General features: G+C 55.6%; 1 protein-coding gene across 4 annotated transcripts in view; it reads left to right on the top strand.

The window, feature by feature from the left end:
* FBLN1 (fibulin 1) overlaps positions 1 to 23,380 on the top strand; it is a 79,510-nt gene that overhangs the window by 37,701 nt on the left and 18,429 nt on the right. For 2 of the 4 annotated variants that reach the window (XM_079936173.1, XM_079936175.1), the window contains exons 11-16: positions 422 to 547; positions 2,990 to 3,109; positions 3,978 to 4,109; positions 5,901 to 6,024; positions 20,147 to 20,289; positions 22,312 to 22,443. In XM_079936173.1, coding sequence (XP_079792299.1) covers positions 422 to 547; positions 2,990 to 3,109; positions 3,978 to 4,109; positions 5,901 to 6,024; positions 20,147 to 20,289; positions 22,312 to 22,443 — 777 coding nt within the window. Of the gene's footprint in view, positions 1 to 421; positions 548 to 2,989; positions 3,110 to 3,977; positions 4,110 to 5,900; positions 6,025 to 12,573; positions 13,281 to 20,146; positions 20,290 to 22,311; positions 22,444 to 23,380 lie in introns of those variants that run through there. The other 2 variants (XR_013830397.1, XM_079936174.1) reach the window with 2 other exon arrangements.

Below are 23,380 nucleotides of genomic sequence, written 5' to 3'. Positions count from 1 at the left end.
GGCAGTGAGAACCCAAGATGGCATGGTGGCCCGAACACCAGGGGCTAGGACAGGTCCTGCTGGTGGACGCCAGCCATCCCCAAACCAGGGTGCTCAGGGGAGCTGGCACCTGCCCCGCCCAGCCCCACGGCACCTTTGTCGGATCCTGGAGGGCACTCTCTCGGGCTCTGGGGTGGAGAACTGGCGGGTGGGAACGTGCCCAGGCGTGCCGTCGCGGAAGGAGCACGAGGCTCGCCCAGCGGGCAGACAGGCCGGGGCCGTCCCAGCTCCCCTGCTGACTTGCCGCGTGTTTGGGACAAGTCAGTGGTCTTTCTCTTGGAGAGGAGGCCAGGGGAAGTGGGGGACAAAGGTCGTGAGCTGCCACCACGGGCAGCACTGCCCAGGGAGGACGCTGCCTGAGCCACCTCCTGCTCTGTTTCAGACATCAACGAGTGCCGGCGCTACCCCGGGCGCCTGTGTGGCCACAAGTGCGAGAACACGCCTGGCTCCTACTACTGCAGCTGCACCATGGGCTTCCGGCTCTCCTCTGATGGCCGGTCCTGTGAAGGTGAGGGCAGGGCGGGGCAGGGTCAGGAGCTCTGTGACTGCATCCGCGCCCCTTCCCCCAGGCTGCCCACCTCCTGGGGAAACCACCACTCTCCCTGCAGCTCGGCGTGGGACCGACTCACATTTATGCCCTAGAGCATATCAAACAGCGTATCAGCAGGGGAGGGACCTCTAAAAGCTTGCTTGTCGGAGATGACTGCCCTCCCCAGTTTCTCCTGGGCCCTGCCAGGGGTGATAACACCTGTGCACACGTAGGGATGGACAAGTTGGCTGCAGAAGCCGGGTGGGAGGTGGCTGAGGGTGTGGGGTTTGGGGGCATCTGGCCCACTGCTTACTCACATGACCCTGGGGAGTGGCTGACCTCACCTGCCTAATTGTCCTCACAGGGGAAATGGGGTTGTTTATGCCAAAGAGAAACAAAAGCTGGACACTTGTTAAAAGTGGGAAGACAGACTTTATTTAGACTACGCAGTGGGGGAAAGAGACTTCAGCGTAAATTGGTCTCAACTCCACCAAAAAAAAAAGGTGCAGGTTTTTTAAATGCTGGGGCCTGCTAAGGAATAGTTCTAGAGGATGTTAAGGGCGCTGGTCAGTGGAATTAGGCCAGCTGTGTCTTCTCACTGGCTCTGACCCTCCTGCAGAGTCTGGGAGATGCGGTGGGGGTGGGACCTCTCCCTGATGACCGCATTTCAAAGGCCTGGTTCCCACCTTAAAAGGACCTGGGTTGCAGAAGATACATCTCAAAGGGACAGAAAGGATTTACATCTGCAGGTTTTCTAAAGTAAATGCTTCTAAGGAAAAGGGAGGTCAGGGCCTGTATTCCGGTGTTGGCTGGAATACACAGGAAATTCTTTGGCAGCATCAAGCTTTCCCAGGCAGGCATTTCAAGGGTCATGGTCTTGGGCTGATGCTAAAATTTGGTCAGGTCTCTGGGTTGGGGGGCGGGTTGGACCGAGTCATTAGTGTCAAGAGTCTTGGGGTTGTCAGATAACACGGACCCCATCTGATGGGATGGACTGAAATGAGGGGAGGGCCTGGCACATAGGAGGTGCTCAGTGGATGTCACATCTTCTACGGGAATTAGGTGATGAGGTCAGCGAAACTGAGAGCTTCTGGCCCCCCTCGGCAGTCCCTCACATTGCCCATCGAGCTCCCTTCTTTGCAGCGCAGTGCCCAGGGGCAACCTCTAGAGCCACACTCAAGACATGGCAGGTCTTAAATTTCTGGATTAAGAAGGATGATCACAAAAGTCAGATATGCCAGGATGCACCCCAGTGTGTAATTCTCAACCTGGAGCATGGACAGTGTGAGGACTCCTGGGTCCGAGGCTTCTCCTGAGATTCTGGGATTTGTCCCCCAAAACCAGACCCAGCACACACATGTAATGGCAAGGGGCAAGATTCATGCACGGTGGTCCCTCGGGCCTGGGTTCACATCCCAGCTCTGTCACATGTACGGCCTTGAAGGAGTAACTCAGCGTTTCTGGGCCTCAGTGTGCTCATCCGTGAAATGGGGAGAGTAGGACCCACCTTGTAGGGGGTCGTGAGGGTGAGTCAAGGTGAAGCCTGTCAAGGGTTTGTCACGGTGCCCACTTGTGATATGGGGACTGCTCGGATCACTGTCATTATCACTCGTGGCTAGTGCCGTCCCCGGTCACTCCTCAATGGCTGAATAGTAGGTATTCATATCTATGTTAGTGGACAATATTGTGGACACAAGGGCCAGCCTTGCAGTATTACTCCACTAAGCACTTATCAAGCACCCGCCGCCCCAGACGTGTAGCAATAACATGGTTCCTGTCTTCAGGGAGTGTCTCTAGGATGTAAGAAACCACACTGAGCAGAGGTGAGCAAGTGAACAGGTGGCAGCCAGGCCAGGCAGGCGGGGCTGCAGGGATGAGACCCGGGGTAAGAGGTTAACGGACATTCTCTGCTGCTCACCCCTCCTGCCCCGCTGAGAATTAGCAGTAAACAAAAATGACGAGGGACGTCTAGGTCAGAGGTTGGCAAACTTTTTTTCTAAAAGCCACGTAGTAAATAGGCTTTGCCAGCTGCATCTCTTTTGCGACTATTCAACTCCGCCCTTGTAACGCACAAGCAGCCGTGGACCATAGTAAATGAATAAGCGGGGCCACGTACCAATAAAACTTTATTTGCAAACACAGGTGGTGGGCCGGAAGTTTTCTGATCTCTGCTCTAGGCAAAGGGAGCAGAGGAGCAACAGCCCAGAGTCGGTCTGGCTTGAAGCAGGTGGTGGGTGTGGGGAGATGCCAGGTCCTCCGGCCGTTAGGGGCCGGAGTGGGGCCTCTCTCCCTTGGGGCAACTCCAGGCAGGTCTCTGGCCCTACACGTGGTAACCTCTGCCTCTGTGTGTGTGTGTGTTAACTTGAGGGAGGTCATGGCCCCGCCGGCACTGAGCGGTGACCCCGGGACCCTCTCTTTCAGACGTGAATGAGTGTAGCAGCAGCCCCTGCAGCCAGGAGTGCGCCAACGTCTACGGTTCCTACCAGTGTTACTGCCGGCGAGGCTACCAGCTCAGTGACGTGGACGGGGTCACCTGCGAAGGTGAGGGCTCCCCGCTCGGCTGGGGGCGAAAGCACCCCCTCCCCTGATCCCCATCCCCCACCTCCTGGCTGCCGGGTGGTTTGTGTATTTTTCCCTCTAACTGAAATTTGTTCGGATGCACGTTGCCCGTCGTTGAGAGTGAAGTGTGTAAAGGGGCAAAGCCGCCCACAGATTTTTCTTTAGTAAAATGACACGTGACAGTGGGGATCGCCATGTGTGCTGGGACCTCGAGCAGGGCAGTGGTAGGTGAGGAGGGGCCTCAGGGGCCGCCCACGTCTCTGACACGCAGCTCTGCCTCTGGCCTTATTAAAAGCCCCTCCCTGGGCCTGGACCATCCTCTCTGTCACATGGAGGTTAAACGCACACACACCAGGTTGTCCAAGGATGAATCCAAATGGTGACTCAAAAGCACTTCATATGTGCCTGGCACGATGTAGGTGCTCAGAGGATGACTCTGGTTAAGATTATTACTGTTTCTGTATAAGGTGTGTTTGTTATGAGCACATTTATAATAAACAGCATTAGGACGTAGCCAGCCAGGGCACCTCTACGTGTGTCGTTCTGAAGCCCTGGGCACTGCCTCCTGCCTCCGGTTCCCCAGTCTCCCTCCTCCCCTTCCACGTGCACACTTCACACCATGAACTTGCTGTGTGGCCCTAGGCTAGGCTCTTACCCTCTCTGGGCTTCAGTTTCCCCTTCTGGCGTGATGGTCTCTGAGGCCGCCCCAGCCACAGCACTTTGAGGCCCCCCCGCGCCGTGTCCGGCTTGTACTGTGTGGCTGCCCTCCAGGCCGCAGCTCAGCCCACCGCGGGGGGTGTAGCCCAGCCGGGGTCCACACAGATGCTGAGGGTGGGCTTTGCCGTCACAGACATCGACGAGTGTGCCCTGCCCACTGGGGGCCACATCTGCTCCTACCGCTGCCTCAACATCCCTGGAAGCTTCCAGTGCAGCTGTCCCTCGACCGGATACAGGCTGGCTCCCAATGGCCGCAACTGTCAAGGTGAGCGGGGTGGGACTCCCGGGGTGTCTCGGGCCGGCTCGGGACTCTGCGCTGTTGGGGGACAGAGGCCTGGCAGCCACACCACAGACGGGATGCGTTCGGAGAGGGGACAGCTCTGCATCCTGGGTGTGTCCTGGGCTCCACGGGCACCCTGGTCTCCCATACCCGGGCACACTTGTCCGCCGGGGGTTCTGAGCCTTCCACCCTGCCCTGGGCCAGCCCCAAGAGGGCCCGAAGCAGGGCTGACAGCCTTTAGGAAGATGCCCACCGTGGAGGAAACAGGATGTCAGTTCCCGGAAGACCCCATAGCATAGCACTGCTGTTTAGTCTTTCGTTCAGTCACTCGACAAACCCAGGCCCTGCTGGGTGTTAAGGGCAAAGCAGTGAGCAGACGGCGCAGTCCTCTGTCCCAGGGTGATGATCCCCACTTGGCGAGGGGATGGGCCTGGTCAGGGTGTGTGACCACCCAGAGGTCTCTGTATTTAGGGACACTATGACTGGAGGATGCCGCGGGGGCCCGGGGGTCAGCTAAACGAGGGGCCAGCGACATCCATCCAGTTGTACTAGGCTCCCATTTCTAAGGACACTCCAGGGGTCATCAGCGTCCTGTAACCGTCCATTTGGTTACGGGGCGGGGGGGTGCTAAGTAGATATTTGTGAAGGGGCGACCCTGGAACGGGCGCGTGGGCCTCACCTCCGGGAATGGCCGCAGAAGCTGAGTCAGAAGTTGGCTCTGTTCAGCCCCTCCTGATGAGTCCCCACGTGGGGCTGGTGGCCCAGAGGCTCTGGAGGGCCCGGGTCCTGCAGATGTCCTTTCTGGTCATGAAGAAGGTTTGAAGACTTTGATCAAAGGCGGGCAGGAGCTGTGGCGTTTCCTGGGAGGGACCCGCTCAGCTCGTCCAGAGCTCCGGATGGAAGTTGCTCTGTTTTCACATTTCTGACGAAGCAGATGACCTGGCCAGGCGCCCTCACCGCAGCCTGGGGTCCTGCCAGACGCAGTGAAAACACATTCCTGAGCCTCAGCCTTTGAGATGGGGGAGAGCTGTTTTTGCCACCAATGGTCAGGATTTGGCATCTCTTAACAGATGCCTCTGGCACAGTGACATCCCCTGGGCCCACCATTTGGCTGCTCCGGAAAGTTGAGGGAAAGGGACGGCTCCCCATGTCCAGGGTGACCTCGTGACATGCCCCAGGCCGGGTTCCGGTCCATCCCAGACAGTCACTGACTTTGGACACTGGGCCCAACATAGAATCCCTTTAAGCCTCAGTTTCCTCGTCTGTAATATGGGGCTATTGGCTTCTGCTCATTCCCTCCTAGGATGTTACAAGTGGCACGTGAGGTAAGGCTGATGCAACTCGAGAGCCTCAGAGAGGCACTGGCTGCCTGGATTCAAAGCTCGACTCCACCACTTACAGAATGTGTGACCTTAGGCCAGTCACTTAACCCCTATGACTCTTCCCTAAAATGGGGATAATAACAGTACTTGCCTCATTTAATTAGAATGAGAAGCAGGTGTTTCCTGCAAAACACTTTAAGGGCTGTCATATAGTGTTTGCCGTTATCCTTATTATGCTTAATCCTAGGATTGTGAATAATAGGTATATTAAATATAATCTCCTATAAGTAAAAACGCTGGCACAGGGCTCTGCTCCAGAGAGCAGCCTGTGGAGGGCAAGGATGGCCTGATCCCCCCTGACCCTGGTTGATGGGAGGCCTGGGCACCCCTGTCTGTGGATGGGGATGGCTGGGGGGCCTTGGCCTTCACCGTGCTGCCTTGGGATCTCCTGCAGACATTGATGAGTGTGTGACCGGCATCCACAACTGCTCCATCAACGAGACCTGCTTCAACATCCAGGGCGGCTTCCGCTGCCTGGCCTTCGAGTGTCCCGAGAACTACCGCCGCTCCGCAGACACGTAAGTCCCTCGGTCCCCGCGATCGTCTGTCTGTGTTGGCCTTCCTGGGGGCCCGGCTCCCAGCCTGGGCGGGTAGTTAATGAGCCGTGCCCTCCCATGTGGGTCTTGGGAAACTCAAGGATCCCTGGTTCTCAGGCGCCTAAATGCCAATGAGACTGGTTGCAGAAAGTGAAGGTAGTGACCTCATATGGGCTCAAGGTGGGCAGGCCTGCTCCCAGACCCGCCTGTGCATGGAGCCAGGCAGAAACCCCAGCCGTCTCTCTCCCCGGGGTGAAGCCTTGGGCAAGGGACAGCTCTCTGGGCCTCAGTTTCCTCATCTGTGACACGCAGATGGCAGAACCTGCTCTGACTCGGATAAAGGTAGCAATGACTCTGGGTGAGCCGACGTGACTCGTTAGGGTGTCACTGTTAGATGACCTCACCTGAAAGTCAGATTCTCTTCAACCCAGTGACGGCGTGGGAACAGCACGAAAGGTTCTGTGTCCTCAGCTTGAAGCTGTGTGTCCATATGTCACTGCAAGCTCACTCAGTCTCAGGCCACCGGGATATATCCTGCTGGGGTGTCCAGGAGCCCTGTTCCTCAGGGAGCAGTGAGGACCCTCTGGTCTCGCCCCACACGACCCCATCCCTTATTTTATCAGATGGGCCTCCTTTCGTGCCCCCGGCGGTTGTTTCAGGAAAAGCTCCACGGTGGGAGCCAATCTCAGGAGCGTGGATGCGTGACCCCTTCCCTCCAGCCCCGGGAAGTGCTCACAGCCAGCACACAGCCAGGCTGCCTGGGAGACTCGGCCTCTTGGCCTTGGCGCTGGTCAGTGCCATCTTGGGCGGGGTCCCAGGCCCCAGCATCCACTTGTTGTTCTCGTCCCGCCTCCTGCTGGCTGAATGCCAGAGCAGGAGATGCTCAGATGGCCCCAGTGTTCTTCCCGGCATCCGCAGTGTTCATCCCCCGGCCTTGCGGCTCCTGCCCCCACCCCCGCAGGTCCTCTCAGTTTCCCCAGCGGGCGTGCTTGCCAGGTAGGGAGAAGCCACTCCAGAACTGGGTTTGCCAGCATTCCAAAGAGCCTGTGGGTTATGCAACAGCTAAGTGGGCGGTCTTGGTGCTCCCCTGAGCCGTGAAGAAAGATCCCTGTCCTTACTTTGAGGCTGTGCTGCTCCCAGGACCCTCGTCGGGGTCTGGGTCTGGGTCTGGGGATTCTGGAAGACTGGCTGACTGCTCTCCATGTGTAACTCACACACAATCACGAAAGCAAAAGGGAAGGAGGCTGCCCTGTGCAGGGACTTCACGCCTCCTAAGCGGGGGGTGGGCAGGCCGGCAGGCTAGCGTCGTGTCCTGAGGTTGCGGCTGAAGTTGCCCCCTGCGCCCCACCGCGTTGACGCTCGTTGCGGAATCCTTCGCCGCCCCGCAGTGCCAGCGAAAGTCATTTACTTGTTTGGGGAATGTTCACCGTGAGCCTACTGTGTGCGGGCACCTGGGCAGACAGTGGGCCCACAGAGGCCCCCCATCCCCTGCTCTGAGCCCCGGAGGAGCATATGCAGAATGGCAGTGGGCAGGGTGCAGGGGTACTGAGACCAAGGAGGGCCCCCCGGCTCCGGCGGGGAGCACGGTAGCCAGGGGAGCCTGGAGTCCTGGCTGTGAATATGGGGTATTCAGCGAGGAACCACGTTCTGCTGACCAAGGGATTGATGCTCCAGGGCCTGGTCTGTCTCCATCCCATGGGTTCCTCAGCCTGACCCCCAGGGGATGATAAAGAGGGGGCTCCGTCATTCTCTGTATTAAAAGGGCAGGAAGTGAGCCCCTACCCACAGTCAAGGTGAGAGGGGAAGGGTGAGGCTCCAAGCAATCTCTCCAGGGAAGACTGTGGCCCCATTGACCAACGTGCCGCTCACCAGCGCCACCCAGCGGCCGGAGCAGAGGCTGGGAGGCGAGTGGAGCTGGGAGAAGGTGTGGTCCCCGCCCTGAGGGTCCTGACTGAGCCCCTGTGGCTGTTCTCGGGTCTCATGGAGATGCTGTCTGGCATTGAGATGAATGTCCGCCTCGCTTAGGTTTGCCTCCTACGCTCAGTCCGTTCCAGGCCCCTTGACCTTGACCGTGACCAGGTCCCGTGAGCTTCTTGCTGTAAAGGGGGCGGTGATACCGCCCTCCTGCGTTCCTGTAGGGTGACCTGCGACTGTGGGGCTGAGCCCCCTCCGTACCGCTCTGAGTTCAGCCCTGGGGGGTATGGGTAGGCGCCCCAAGGCGTGTTTTACTGCCAGTATTTATGGATGGAGGGAAGGTGGGCCCTGGTGTCCAGGTTGGGGCATGGCCTGGGAGGCCGCCCGGAGGAAGAAGGAACCAGGGCTGGGTCCCATCCTGGCTTCCGGGCCTGGCTCTCCTGTTCCTCGGTGCTGTGACCTTGGGTCTTGGTCACCCAAGGGCCCCTTTTGCCTCTGTAACACAGCGCTGACAATACCTGCTTGTCAGTGCCTGGAGGACTGGCAGTGACGCCCCACGTGCCCAGCCCACGGCCAGCATTGGTGCCCAGACGACAGTGGTGGTGAGAAGGATGGCAGCCGGCCACCCTGTTCTCTCGTCCTCAGAATCCAGAGGTTCCTCAGAGCAACTCTGCAGCCCTCGCTCTGCTGCTGACTGTGTGCCTGTGGGCTGACTGTGTGACTGGAAGGTCTAGGGTCGCTCAGCCCTTACATGGGAAGACGAGACATGGGTTCCTGAAGGGCTGTGTGGTCCTGGGGCCGTGCCTGCTGCACATGGGAATCTGTCTAGTTACAGTTTCTCCTTTGTTAACCCTGTTGAGGTATCACGGACCAGCCAGGAGCCCAGCGTCAAGCACAGGAAGTGAGGGCCGGGCCTGGAATCCCAGGTTGAGGGGCCATAGGGGGTCTCATCCTGGTTGCCTCGTCCCAGTTGGGGGGGTTACTCTGGGACCACAGGAGCACCGCTAGCTTAGGGTGAGCACGGTGACAGGTCACTGACACGTCATGTAGACCGACGTGGGTAGGCCGCAGGCCAGAGCTCCAGGTGCTCCAGGTGCGGAGGGGCCGCCCCTCTCTCAGCACTGCAGACCCCTCAGACTGGAGTTTTCTACTTTACAGCCCTTTTCCTTCTCCACAAAAATCCTCTTAAAGAATTTACTATCTGACCTTCGAAAGCAATTTGTAAAATTTAAAAAGGCTGCATTAGGAAAAACCCAGTAACTGGCCCTTCTGTGGTTAACATTCAGGGAGCCTTTACAGGCAAGATTGGAGTCTCTCTCTCTCTCTCTCTCTCTCTCTCTCTCTCTCTCTCTCTCTGTGTCTCTTTGTCTTTCTGTCTCTGGGCCTCAGCCTTCCCTCTCTCCACACAGCCTCCTTCTGGCCAGTGGTAACTGGAACATGACCCAGCAGGCTGGGCCGCAAACCACAGGGCTGGGCCTCACGGACTGACCAGGCTGTTAAGATCCCAAACACACAATTCCCTCCTCCCCACAGGAGGAATGTTCAGTGTTGCAGAGCCTGGGGTGGGACCGAAAACATCCTCTTTACCCCCTCGGTGGGGCAGCCCCCTGAGACCCGGGGTCTTGGAAGCCAGAGCGAGGCTGGGCAGCCTTGGCTGGTACAGCTGTTCGGCCCCAGGTGGTAATGCGGGTGGACAGAGCGGGTGAAGCCCTGCCCCGGCCGGTTCCTGGGGCTTGTGTCCAGAATGACAGGAGCCTGAAAGTCAGGGAACCGCCAGCAGGGACGGCTGCGGGCATCAGACAGCCTGGGGGGCGGCCAGAATGGCCATGCCTCCCGAGAGAAGGGACTGGCCTTGAGGACCTTTTTTCTCTGGCGTGTGGTGGCCTTCAATGATTGCATTTTCATGGAACTTGGGGTGTCCCGATCAAATTCGTTGAACTGAAAAATCGGGGCACATTGTTCTCTCATGCGGGTCGAGATGGAAGCCAAGGTGCGTGGTCCCGGGGGTCCGGGCCTCCTCTGCTCCGTAATAGATGCAGTGGTGACGGCCCCTCCTCTGTCTAGACATACCGGCTGACAAAGACTCCGCTGCCGTCCCCAGGCTGACAGGCAGTTTGCCAGAGGCAGTTGTTATAATTTCTGAGATGTTTCAACAAATATGGGGGAGAGCAGGATAGGATAATTGATGTTGGAACTGACCAGGAAAATCAGGCCCGTATTTACTCGTGTGCAGGTGGAAAGCACGTAGGTGTCGAGCTGGTCCTGGAGATGAAGCCAGAGAGCCACAGCCCCACCCTTGGGAAGCAAGCCATCTGAAAGGAGCCAGGCCCAGAAGGGCCCAGAGTGAGGAAGGGCTGGCTCTGCTTGGTGACCCTGTGGGGTTGGGGGTGGGTGGAGACCATCGAGGAGGAAGGAGGATCCAGCTCTCTGGTGTGTGATACCAGACCTTCATGCACACCTCATGTTCCCTGCCTTCCACCCGTGCCGGGTTAATCCTCTGGCGAATCAAAATCCTGGCCTTGGATACGGGAAACGTGGGAAAACTTTAACGCACATGCAGGAGACCCTGGCGCCACCTGCTGGCCAGATCCGCCAGGCCCTTCCTGAAGCAGCTGGGCCGTGTGTGTGGTGTGTGTGTGTGTGTGTCTGTGTGAGCGCGCGCGTGTGTGTGTGTGTGTGTGTGTGTGTGTGTGTCTCCTCACTGTCAGTAGGATAAGGAGAACCGGGTGGGACAGTGAGGTGAGCTTGGGGAAGGAGAAGCCCCGATGCACCCAGCATGAGGCCAGGCCCCGTCCCTCGGTTTCTCCACAGTCGCCTGGCACACTCCCAGCTGGCCTGGACCTGGGTGTCTCTGGGGGAGGGGCCTGCCCCTCAGTAGCACCCACGCCCACCTTCTTTCCTCCCTCTCCCCCTGCCTCTGAGCCCCCTCCCGTGCAGGACCCTCCTCTTCGGTGTTCCTGATCTCCACACCCCTTTACTAGCGTGGAGCTCATTCCCAGGGCTGCCCTTTCTAAGAGCTCAGAATGGTAAATGGCCAACTAAAAGAAAGGATTTTACATCCTGGGCATAGGATGTAAAAAGAGACAGCGCTCACAATAAATGCCGAGTGTAAGTAAGTCCTAGTCACCTGACGAGAGGCGTGGAAACTAAAAAAGTTGAAATGGAGGCATGATAGAAGACTAGGACAGTAGATGCTTGTGGTTGGAGAAGCCAGACAGTCAAGATGGCAGGACTTCCTGGGACACGTGCTCTGTCAGGTCCTTGGCTCTGCTCCTAAGGCAGTTGCCTTCGGAGTGTGATGGGCCTGGAGTTCAGGAGGCAGAAGATAGGCCCTGTTCTTATCTCACAGGGCGTTAGAACCTGTCCCCGTCCTGTCACAGGACGTTAGAACCTGTCCCTGTCCTGCCACAGGACGTTAGAACCTGTCTCCATCCTTGTACAGGAAGTTAGAACCTGTCCCCGTCCTGTCACAGGACGTTAGAACCTGTCCCCATCCTGCCACAGGACGTTAGAACCTGTCCCCGTCCTGTGACAGGATGTTAGAACCTGTCCCTGTCCTGTCACAGGAAGTTAGATCCTGTCCCCATCCTGTCACAGGACGTTAGAACCTGTCCCCATCCTGCCACAGGACGTTAGAACCTGTCCCCGTCCTGTGACAGGATGTTAGAACCTGTCCCCGTCCTGTCACAGGACGTTAGAACCTGTCCCCGTCCTGTCACAGGAAGTTAGATCCTGTCCCCATCCTGTCACAGGACGTTAGAACCTGTTCCCATCCTGTCACAGGACGTTAGAACCTGCCCCCGTCCTGTGACAGTAGGTTAGAACCTGTCTCCATCCTTGTACAGGAAGTTAGAACCTGTCCGCATTCTGTCACCGGAAGTTAGAACATCTCTCCATCTCCGTCTCAAGCCCTGGTTGGCCCTGTGGACACAGACAGGGAACTGGGCCTAGAGCACAGGGAGTGGGGGAAGATGGGGAACAGACCTCACTGCCTGAGCACAAATCTAGCTTCCCCACGCACTCTGTGACCTCAGGAAGGCCACTGACTCTTTCCAGCCTCAGTTTCCTCATCTGAAAAATGGCCCTCAGCCCCCCATCCCCGAGGGGTGTGATCACACTAGCGGAGGCGTGGTGACGAGTAGCCGTGCGCTCCGTAAGCGGCAGCAGCCGTGCTTGCCGGCGTGCAGACAGACACGCACTTCGGGGGTCGTCTCCAAGACCCGCTCGGGAGCCCTGTGTCGCCCTGACCACTGTCTGGGTGAGGAGCCAGGAGCCTGGACGACACTCAGAGGGCAGGGTGTGCCTGGTGAGGACAGCCCGGGGTGGGGCTCTGCCAGTGAGAAGGGGACACACCTCGCTCCAGGCACGACCCTTGACCCCAGCCACCCAGCGCCCCCTGAGGGTGTTGGAAGAGGCTAGTGCCTGAGCCCGCGGCCCGGAGGTCCCCGGCACCTCCCACAGGTGAGTGAGGGGTGCTCTTCCCGTTGGCTGATTGGCCAGAGGGGCGGCGGGAGGCCCCGCCCAGCGAGCCCCCGCTTCCCCGCCCCCATGCTCTGTTGTTTCTCCGCTTGCTGAATGGGCCCTAACGCTCTTTCTCTCTGTCCACTTTTCTTGCAGCCGCTGCGAGCGCTTGCCTTGCCATGAGAATCAGGAGTGCCCCAAGCTGCCTCTGCGAATAACCTACTACCACCTCTCTTTCCCCACCAACATCCAAGTGCCCGCCGTGGTTTTCCGCATGGGCCCCTCCAGTGCCGTCCCCGGGGACAGCATGCAGCTGGCCATCACCGGCGGCAACGAGGAGGGCTTTTTCACCACCCAGAAGGTGAGCCACCACAGTGGGGTGGTGGCCCTCACCAAGCCCGTCCCCGAGCCCAGGGACTTGCTCCTGACCGTCAGGATGGAGCTCTCTCGCCACGGCACCGTCAGCTCCTTTGTGGCCAAGCTTTACATCTTTGTGTCCGCAGAGCTCTGAGCACGCGCTTTGGGCCGTGGGGGGGCCCCCTCTTGTTGCTTTCCTCACCCTCCCCTCCGGGATCTGAATAAAGGTTCAGCGGACGATCCCACACAGCATGGCTGGCGTGCCTTGGTTTTATTTGGCGTGGTCGGGTGTCTCTGTGCTTGTCCCTGGTGGGGAGGGGGCAGCCGAGCAATGCCTGGCGCCCCCAAGGGTGACCACGGAGTGTTTTCCGTGAGGGGTGTGCGCCCAGGAGCCCCCGTTGGGGGGCCTCACAGCCCACGCCGTCAGGGAGCCCAGGCCCGGAGAGAACGAGGCTCAGGTGTTTCATTTGACGTGATTCTCTCTCCTCCGCTTGTGTTTAGCCCAGAGGATGAGGTGACCAAGGCCCCCAGGGTTGATTGACCTCCGTCCCCTCTCACTTCACAGATGTGGAAACTGAGGCCCAGAGAAGGGGAGGGACTTGGCCAAGGTGACGTGGGCCATTTGTGGTAGAGCCAGGTCTACTGGCCCCAGCTTCGTTTCCTTACTGTGTCACCAGGAGCTGAGCCTTTAACCGAGGCAAAAAAGCTCTATCGTGAGACTCAAACCTCCCTTTCTGTTTGTCTTGATGGGAGGCCCGAACTTGTGGAAAAACATTGAACGCAATCGCAGCATCTTGGATGCAGCCCTTACCTAAGTGAGGTCGGTTCCCTCCACGAAGGTTCTCAGCTTCGTACCAGGAAGAGGCAAAGGACAGCACGATGAATGTGCCGCTCATGGGAACCCCTAAGCCAGCGTCAGGTCCTTCATATGCGTTGCTTCCCATCCTGTGGGACGGGTGTTTCATCCCAGGAGAGACTCAGAGGGAGCGAGCGATTTGCCCAAGATCACACAGTGGGTATTGGAACCTCGGTTTGCTGACTACACAGCTTTGACTCTTCCACCATGATCCCAGCCCAGTCCCCAACGTGCCTCTCAAGGCCCTGCATCATTTAGTGCTAATGTCCATCTCCAGCCTGACCTCAAATTGTTCTCCCTTCGCTCACCTCCCTGGAGCCACACTGCCCAGCTCTTTGCTGCCTCAGGCCCTTTGCACATGCTTTTGCACGCTTGGCCTGAATGTTGGTTAAACCTCAGCCTGTATGTTCCTGTCTCAGCTGGGCCTCCCTTGACATCCGTTGGTTATGTTTTTCTGTCAGTCTTTCTCATAACACTGCCTTTGGGATGCTTATCACAGTTTGCAGTTCCTATTTATCTGTTTTGCTTTTGTCTTCCCCACCATCCAGAAGGCTCCATGAAGGCAGGGACCAAGTCTGTCTCATTCAGTGCCGTGTCGCTAGCTCCCGGCAGGGCCTAGCGCACAGTAGGTGCTCTACCCCGTCTGTTGGGGGAATGGATGACTTCCTGCCAACATTGCTTTGCATGTCTAGCATTTCTGTGGCTGCTGGCTCTGTTTTCAAGCAGAAATGTGAAGGGAAGGCAGAATGTCAAGAGGAATCAAGTAAAGGTTACTGGAGGATCCTAAGGTCCTTCCTACAAGTACATGGAAGGAAAATGGGGAAGGGGCCCACCTTGCTGTCTAGTGGAGAGGACGGGTATACAGTTAACACTATGCCCAGTGCCCTGTGACAGAGGCAGCGGTTAACTCGCCATGGGAGCACACACATGCTCCTAGCCATTCATCTCCAAGCCCCCACTGTCTCCCAGACCCCTCTCTGAGCATCTCTGGTCTGGACTGGCTTCCAGTCTCCTATCTTCCAAGCTGAAGCCAGAGGACCTCTCTGAAGGACCAGTCTGGTTATGTCCCTCCCCTCTTTAGAAACTTCTATGATTCTTTCACTAGCAGATGAAGCCCAACTCCCTTGGAATGGCATTCGAGGCCCTGCCTACTCCAGCCTCTGCCCATCTTTTCAGCTACATCTCCCTCCCGCTCCCCGCTCTAGCTCACCCCCTTGCTTGTGTTCCAGCCACGCGGGGCTCTTGTCCTTCTCCGCATGCACTTTCTCTGGGCTTTAGCATGTACCATGCCATCCTCCTGCAAACTGCCGTTCTCCCTGAAGCCACGTCCTCAGCGAAACCTCTCCTGAAGCTGAGCTCTTCTAGCGCCGGGCGTACTCCATCAGAGCAGTTACCCTGTCGTTACTTTTTATCGTCCCCACTTCTCTGGGCCTGTTGGAAGGCAGGGATTGTATCTGTGTTCTCTACACTTTCAGAATGTCTGGCCTGTGGAAGGAGCTCAGTAAACATCCGAGTAAACATATGGATGGATGGATGGATGGATGGATGGATGGATGGATGGATGGGTGGGTGGGTGGATGGATGGGTGGGTGGATGGATGGGTGGGTGGATGGATGGATGGATGGGTGGGTGGATGGATAGATGGATGGTTGGATGATGGATGGGTGGATAGTATTTTCAAGGTTTAGTTCAAATATCACCTCTTCTGTGAAATCAGCAAGACACAGCAGGGATTCATCATGTATTCAGTTATTCTTTTATCATGGTCCAGATTATTCAGGCCACAGAAGCACTTTTCCCATAGGAGTGTTAAGATGGGGTGGGGGGAGAAATTATCAGGGGCCTTAGAAGCCAGAATCCCCTCTACAACATCCCCACCAGCTTTGTTTGCACTTGCCCTTGTCTGTGGAACTCCCTGCCTCTTAAGGTGGCCTGTTCCATATCAGGACACCTCTGATGTTTCTCTGTGTGTACCTGAGAGCACATGTGGGGATGATATCTGAATTACCTGCCTGCTCACCTCCCTGCAGTTCCTTGAGGCTACTTAGCAGTATTCCTGGATCATCCTGCTGAGATCACACAGTGCAGAAGAAACCAACCAAACAAACAAACAAAAACACAAGAGTTTTAATGTCCTCCTTGCCATTTATTAGTTCTGTGACCTCGGATAAGTCATTTGCCTTTCAGAGCTTCAAGGCCCACTTCCTGGATTATTTTGAACATTACGTGAAGTTACTTACACACGAGGCAGTGTCTGGCATGTGGTAGGCAGTTAATAAGTGTTGGTTTCTCCCCTCATTGGAAGGTACTTGAGTGTTCATTTGGATCTTGATTTAAATGGGGAATAGAAGTTCAGAGGGTTTGTAGAGCTGCCATCGCTTCCGACTCCTGGACCTGCGTGTGCACTTTTTTGGGGGGGGGCTGTGCCAAAAAGCACAGTGTGCTTTGTGGCTTGTGGGATCTTAGTTCCCCAACCAGGGATTGAACCTGCACCCTTGGCAGTGAAAGTGCAGATTCCTAACCACTGGACCGCCAGGGAATTCCCATGTGTGTGCCCTTCTGACTGTCACGGTACCAAATCAGGCTCCCAAGGGTAGAGGATAATAATTATGATTATCATTATTATACTGATGAAAATAATAACAACTGTGACAGCTAACACCTGGACACTGCTGTCTGTGAGCCAGGCACTGTGCCAAGCATTTAACTAACCCTCACGGAGCCTAGTGAGGAAAGTGCTGTTATGATCCTCATTTCACAATGAAGACATCGGGGAGAGAGAGGTTAAGTAACTTGCCCAAAGTCCCAGTGCTGATGTAAGGTGGGCCCGGGGTTCAAACACAGGCAGCCTGGCTCTGGAGTCTGCTCTCAGAAGGGCAGCCCCATGCTGTGAAGGGGGCAGGATACCCGGATGAGTCAGTGCTCCTCAGCTTGCTACTCTAGCCTCTTCTCAGAAAGCCCTGCATACCAGCCCCATTCTAAAATTCCCAAGTGAAAAACAAAGCATTTTATTAGCTAAGGAAGGAGGCAGTGTGGTGTAGAGGGAAAAGCTGTGAAGGTTAAATGAAGTGATGTGTGCAGCTGTCCAGCAGAGACATCAATGAGGTCTGAAAAACCACTGTGAACCACGCCTCTTTCTCAAATTTCAGGAGAACTAATTTCACATTAAAATGATCAACTCAAAATTATCCAGGTTAAATCTCATAAAAGATATTGTAGGGAAAAAGAGAATAAAGAACAGAATGATATCCTTCTGGGTAATGAAAGTACACCAGGAAGATATGCTCACAGACTAGATCAAAACTGTAGCCTATATCAAAACAAACTAAAAGGATTGAGAAAATTACCAAAAATGAAGGAAAAATGTAAGCCAGAATTAAGAAAAACCAAGAAATGAAGTAATGGAACTCAAGAAATAATTTAAAATTAAAGCAGAAAGCAGTTTCAGAAATAAATACTTAAGGAGAAGTTGAAAAGAAGAAAAATTTTATAAATTGAAAAATGAATAATGAAAGAGATGAAAAGGCTTGAAGAGAAAGTGACAGATGTTAAAGATAGGCAAAGAAGATCCAACATACAGATAATAGAAATCTCCAAAGAACTAACCCAAAACAAGGGAGGGGAGCAATAAATACTAAAAATGATGACTCAAGAAACTTTACAGAAATTTTAAGAAAAAGATTTGAAATTCCATATTGAAAGAACACCCAACATACCTGAAGATATTGACTCAGAGCAACCAACACCAAGACAAAGAGAAAACAAAAAAATCCCTGTGCTTTTGGGCAAAAACAGCAAGTGACTTATATGGGAAAAAATTATATTATCATCAGACTTCTTCACAGCAACACTTATGCCAGAAGGAAATGAATACTTAGGATATTCAGGAAAATGTAAGCCAAGGATTTTATACCCAACAAAACAGACTTTCCTGTACAAAGGGCACAAACTATTATCAACATGCGAAATTGTCAACATGCAAGCACTAAACATAGTTACTCATAGAACTACAACTAAATGAGTGCAGTAAGAAAAAAGGGAAGTATGGGGACTTCCCTGGCGGTCTAGTTAAGACTCTGCGCTTCCACCGCAGGTGGCGCGGGTTCGATCCTTGGTCAGGGAACTAAGATCCTGCATGCCACGCGGTGTGGCAAAAAAAGAAAAAAAAAAAGGAAAGAAATGGCTCAGACAATGTAGAAATAGCACATCTATTTAAAAATTGTAGGTAGAATAGGGAGAACATATCCCAAAAAAATTATTCTGATTAATTATGTTAGTGGTAGTAATTTTAGCATTGTTGTTCTGAGAGTACTGGGTTAAATATGAAATATACTAAATAAATAAGTATGGAATATTCTATCATCTCCTGTGTTCTTAAGAACGAGGATTTTGATATGGAAAAAAGGAGATTCCTTTGGTACATAGAAGAGATTAAGTAAAAAACTATGTGGTTCTTGTTTTGAATTGTCAGTATCAGTATGAACTCATGATGTAGTTTATCTCTAAAAATGTCCACTGAAGAAGCCTAGAAACAATGACCAGCTCAGTAGGACTGAGCAGTCCTGGTATCCAGACTGTGGTCTTGAAATACCATTTTCTACTAAAAAACAAAACAAACCCAACACTTCTTGGAGAAATAGCTGGGGCAGTAAAAGTGTAAGATGAGGCTGGACCGCCTTGTCAAGCCAGACATCAAGAAAACCATCAGAGATTCCTAGGGCCAGGTCCAAAGGGCTTGGGAGCCAACCCGATTTACCCTGTGGCCAAAGATGGGAAAACGTGAGCTCCAGTAAAGGATAATAATTGCAATAGGTTGAAATCCATCAAATAGTTGAAATCTATGAGTTCATACTGATATTTTTAAAGAGTCAACTGATAACCTCTGGATAATGATCGCTAGTTCCTTATCCTGAAAACAGGTCAACACAAAGAAAGAATCAAGCATTAATCTTGCTTTTCCTCTATGAACTATACCCCCTGGTAACCAGACAGTGTATGAGGGGAAGCATCTCTTTAGAGAAGTATTCAAACTAACAAGTGAAAAAGAAATTATCAACTCGGACCACAGCATCGTGCCGTCCCCGGTGAATCAGTGGACCTGGACCCTGAGCATTAGCAGCTGCTAACGTCACAGGAAGGAGATGACCAGACACCACGTGCCTCCGATGGAAGACACACCAGCACCTGTCATTTCGCTGAAGGACCTGGGTCTGCATCCGATCAGGTGTCTGGATCCGGCTGCCCATGGGCAGGGAATGCAGAGGACAGGGGAACACGCTGGGCTGCGCCGCCAGGATGCAGTCAGCAAGTCCAGAAGCTACGGAAGCCCCATAGCTCAGATGCTTTGCTTCCCTGACAGGTAAACTGTATGGAAAATGAAGGAATGGAGAGGAAACCTCAAGGTTAGAAAGGACTTTAGAAAGATATAACAGGGACTTCCCTGGTGGTCCAGTGGGTAAGGCTCCACGCTCCCAATGCAGGGGGCCCGGGTTCGATCCCTGGTCAGGGAACTAGGTCCCTCATGCCACAACTAAGAGCCCGCATGCTGCAGCTAAGAGCCCGCATGCCGCAACAAAGATCCCACATGCTGCAACTAAGACCCGGCGCAGCCAAATAAATAAAAAGAGAAAGATATAACAGAAATGTTTTAATGGACAAGTTTAAACGATAGTGTCTTGAGATGCACACTTAGGTGACACAGATGTGAAGGAACCCAGGTAAGTGATTGCTAGGACAGTCAGGACAGGAGTTACCTTGGGGGTGCACGAGGGGGTTGAGACGGGTCTGGGGCCCACGAAGGGCCCTCAGGTGGCAGGTGAAGCTCTCTTTCCTGACCTGGGTGCTGATTATAAAGTGGTTTGCCTTATAATACTCATTCAGTGGTACCTTTGTTTTGTGTAGCTCTTGCATTTGTGTTTTATTTTATGATAAAGAGGTTTTGAAAATATCGCTAGACCTGTAACAAACTTGGGCCCCTTTTCCTTCCTCCCCGTCCATCGCGTGACACTGGAGATTTGACCGCTTTGTGCTGGGCGCCAAGCTGGGTGCTTTACATACGCTCCCTCATTTATTCCCCCTGCAGCCCCCCGACCCGGGGCCCCAGGAAAGCCGGACCCTGTCTCCCTTGTTTGCTTTGGTGTCCCTGGTGCCTGACACCCAGCAGATGCTCAAAACACACTTGTTGAGCAAGTGAACGAATGAATGTGATTTGCAGTTGTAGAAACTGAAGCTCAGTTCGTATAGTTGGCAAATAGCAAAGCTTTGCTTATCCCAGCCGGGACGGACGGAAACCGGGGCGTGTCTCGGGGGTTTGGGTTCTGGTCCAGTTTGCAGCAAGGGCAGAGAAGCATCCTCTCGGAGCAGCCGGGCTGCGGAGGCCAGTGTGGGTCTCCGACGGAGCCATCTCTGGGACAGGTGGTCCCGCCTGGCCACCTGCTTGTCCTCCCCGGACCCCGGTCTCTGTGGGAGTGCTGGTTCCACCTTTCCCATCGCTTCTTGTGCTGTGGTTCCCCTCAGGCTCCGCCAAGAGAAGACAGACACCGTCCGCTGCATCAAGTCCTGCCGCCCCAATGACGTCACCTGCGTGCTGGACCCAGTGCACACCATCTCCCACACTGTCGTGTCGCTGCCCACCTTCCGCGAGTTCACCCGCCCCGAAGGTGAGTGGCTGCTCCCACGGCTTGGAACCGGCGTAGGGGTCCTGGGGGAGGCCGTCGTCTGGAGGAGCTTCCTTGCCAGGCAGGAAGTTGAGAGCTTGGCCTGCAGGAGCCACTCCTTGGTTGGGGTGTGGGTTTGGGGTTTGGAATGCAGACCCCTCCCTGCCTCTGCATCTCCTCCGTGTCCGCAGACTACATGGCGGTACCGTTCCAGCCCATTCCCAGCTCTCAGTTTGGGGGTCTCTTCTTAGGGGTTACAGTTGTTCAACAAATAGCTATCAAGTGTTGATTCTGTGCCAAGCGCGGGGCTATGGGGGCCTCCAGGAGGCAGTGACTCCACTCTGGGTCCTGAGGGGTCAGTAGGAGGCAACTTAGTGAAAGTGGGGAGAACGGAGACATCTGGAGGTGAGTGCGGAGTGTAGACCTTCGAGGAACAAAGCCAAGTTTTTCTGGCTGGAGTGGTGGACGGCTTGGCAAGAGAGGGCCTGAAAGGGTGAGAGCGGGAGGCTGCACTTGGAGTTGGGGCTTCAACTCCTAGGCCTTGGGAGCCAGTAGAGGGTTGGGACTGATGCTATTTGCACACAGAAGCATCATCCTGGAGACCAAGGGGCAGATAGGCTGGTGCGGCCAGACCAGCTCCAGGGAGCCCAGCATAAAGCAGTCAGTGTGCCCTGCGCCCGGCAGCTCCTGGCCTGCCGTGTAGACCTGCCATCACAGCCCCCTCTTCACACAGGCAGTCCCAAGGCAGCGGGCTCCTGGCGCCCGGCAGAGGGCTGTGGACGGGGTGCTTCTCCGTATGCCTTGCTTCGGGGTGTGCAGCCCACGTGCCAGGGCTGGTGTGGTCTCCAGACACCGCCTCCCTCTGTGGAGGCCTTCAGGGGAGCTCGCCATGAGGATTCACTCTGTAAACGTCGACTGAGCCTCCGATGTGTCAGGCTCGGGCCAGGCTCTGGGACACAGTGATGAGAAAGAGCCCTCTGACCATCTCAGGGAAGACGGACAGTTTGCCCTGTGTTTACACGCGGCAACGGGGTCCTGGGGGGTAATGCAGGTGCACGTGCCGGAGCGTGGAGCCTGGCCACGGGGGTGGGAGGGCACCAGAGGCACCCCGGGATGTGCTTGCCTGCGGGAGCCGGTGGCCCTTGCCCCGCCTGCCCACTCCTTCCTCTAGAAAAGGGGAGGCACAGAATCTTCACAGGGTGCGCGGACTTGGGTCGGAGAAAATCACTGACTGCTGTTCGCCTTATGCAGAATGACGGGTTCCACCAAACCACAAATCCTTCCCGAATCCCTAATGGCCGGTTTTGTGGCCTCCTGGCCAGTGCCGATCCATGATCTTGTTCTAGCGGGAACTGGGTGTGGTTAGAGACACCTGTCGGCATCTCGGGCCCAGGCGGTCCAGACCTTGACCATTAGCGTTGAGAGGATCCTTGATAGGCCCTGGCGGGCTGCCTCGTTCACTTTACAGATGAGGAAACTGAGGCCCAGAGAGAGGACATTCCCCCCCCACGACCCGAGACAACACAGAGCGGGGGTAAATCGGGGCCTCGTGCTCCCCGCCCAGGGCAGGTTGCCGGCTTCATGTCAGGTGGCCCGGGAGACGGATACAGCCACCAAACTGCCCGGCCCGGCCTGAGAAGTGGCTTCTGACCCACATCACTGTGGGGCAGGGGACCAGCCTGCTCCCTTGCCCTTTCTGACCTCTCGCCCATATCCCGTCATCCACCCCCCTTCCCCATCTCCCCAGCGTCAGGGAGACTCCCGAATCATCACCAGTTCCTTTAGCACCGGCCCTGCTTCTGATCAGCTCCATGATCAGTCTTAGGGAAGACTCGCAGGCGCTCCAGGCCTCGGCTTCCCCGTTGATGAGAAGCGGGGACAGGCTATGATCTAGGGCCCCTGAGGGGCCCTCCACCTTCTCCATGCAGGGGGTCCCTCATGTTGGGTCGTCATTGCCTTGGGGGGCATTTCCAGGGTCCCAGGGCCCAGCGCTGCACGCTCTCCATGCCGTGCTTCTCTCTGCAGAAATCATCTTCCTCCGGGCCATCACGCCCGCGTATCCTGCCAACCACGCTGACATCATCTTCGACATAACAGACGGGAACCTCCGCGACTCCTTCGATATCATCAAGCGCTACATGGACGGCATGACCGTGGGTGAGTGGCCGGAGACGGCAGGTCCACCTAGACTCCCCCTCGTCCTCCCAGCCAGCGGCTTAGCCGAGGCCTGTTGGGAACCAGCCCGGCTCCCATCTGAGTCCCCTGGTCCTTCAGGGCTCAGCTGGAACCCCCCACACACACACCCCAGCCAATCACAGTGTGAGGAGCATCAGGGTGGTGGAGCCGCCAGCTCTCGGGGAGACCCCTGTGGGCTCAGTCTCCCGACCTACAAAGGGTGGATTAACTAGGTCTCTGCGTCTCATGGATTTCAAACATGGATTTCAGACAAGGTCACACAGGTAAAGCACTGGTCCGGGGACGCGGCGCAGCTGCCCCATCGTGGGAGCTGATACGATCTTTATTCTTATGGTGCAACAGAGGAATAGCTAACGGGCGTCAGGGCCTGGCTCGCCTTGCAGGGTGTCCGGTCTTGTCCCCTCCCGCGTGTCATTGGGTAGGAGGACTGAAGTCGCATCAAGGTGCACGTACAGCCCCCCCCCACACACACACCCCGAGATTCAGCACCGAGGGAGGGCTGGCCGGGAGGGGGAGAAGCAGAAGCGGGTGCGTCTGGGAAGCTGTTCTCGGTGCGTCTCCTGAACTGTCACGCTTTAAAGACTTCAAATTCATGGAGAATGAAAACCATCACATCTGCCACTTTGGACGTAAATGTAGACTCGCGTTTTCAAAGCAGCTGAGCAACTGAGGGCCAGGCCTGTCCTCGCCTAGGCCTCCGTCTCCTCGTCGTGCATAGGGTGGGCAGGAGTGGGCCTCGTGGTCTCTTAGGCCCCCCGGATTTTGTGAGGTCTTGAGCGCCCACTCGGCTGGTCCTGGAGCCAAGCATTTTGGAACATGGTCTGTAGGTGGCGCTGTTGGACCTCAGAACCCCGGTCCCCTAAGCCCCCAGCCACGACCGTTGTCGAGCTGCAGCTGA

Source organism: Stenella coeruleoalba (assembly GCF_951394435.1).
Source record: "Stenella coeruleoalba genome assembly, chromosome: 11".
Taxonomy (NCBI): domain Eukaryota; kingdom Metazoa; phylum Chordata; class Mammalia; order Artiodactyla; family Delphinidae; genus Stenella; species Stenella coeruleoalba.
The sequence above is the reverse complement of the archived record's forward strand: the minus strand, read 5'-3'. Positions and strand labels throughout refer to the sequence as shown.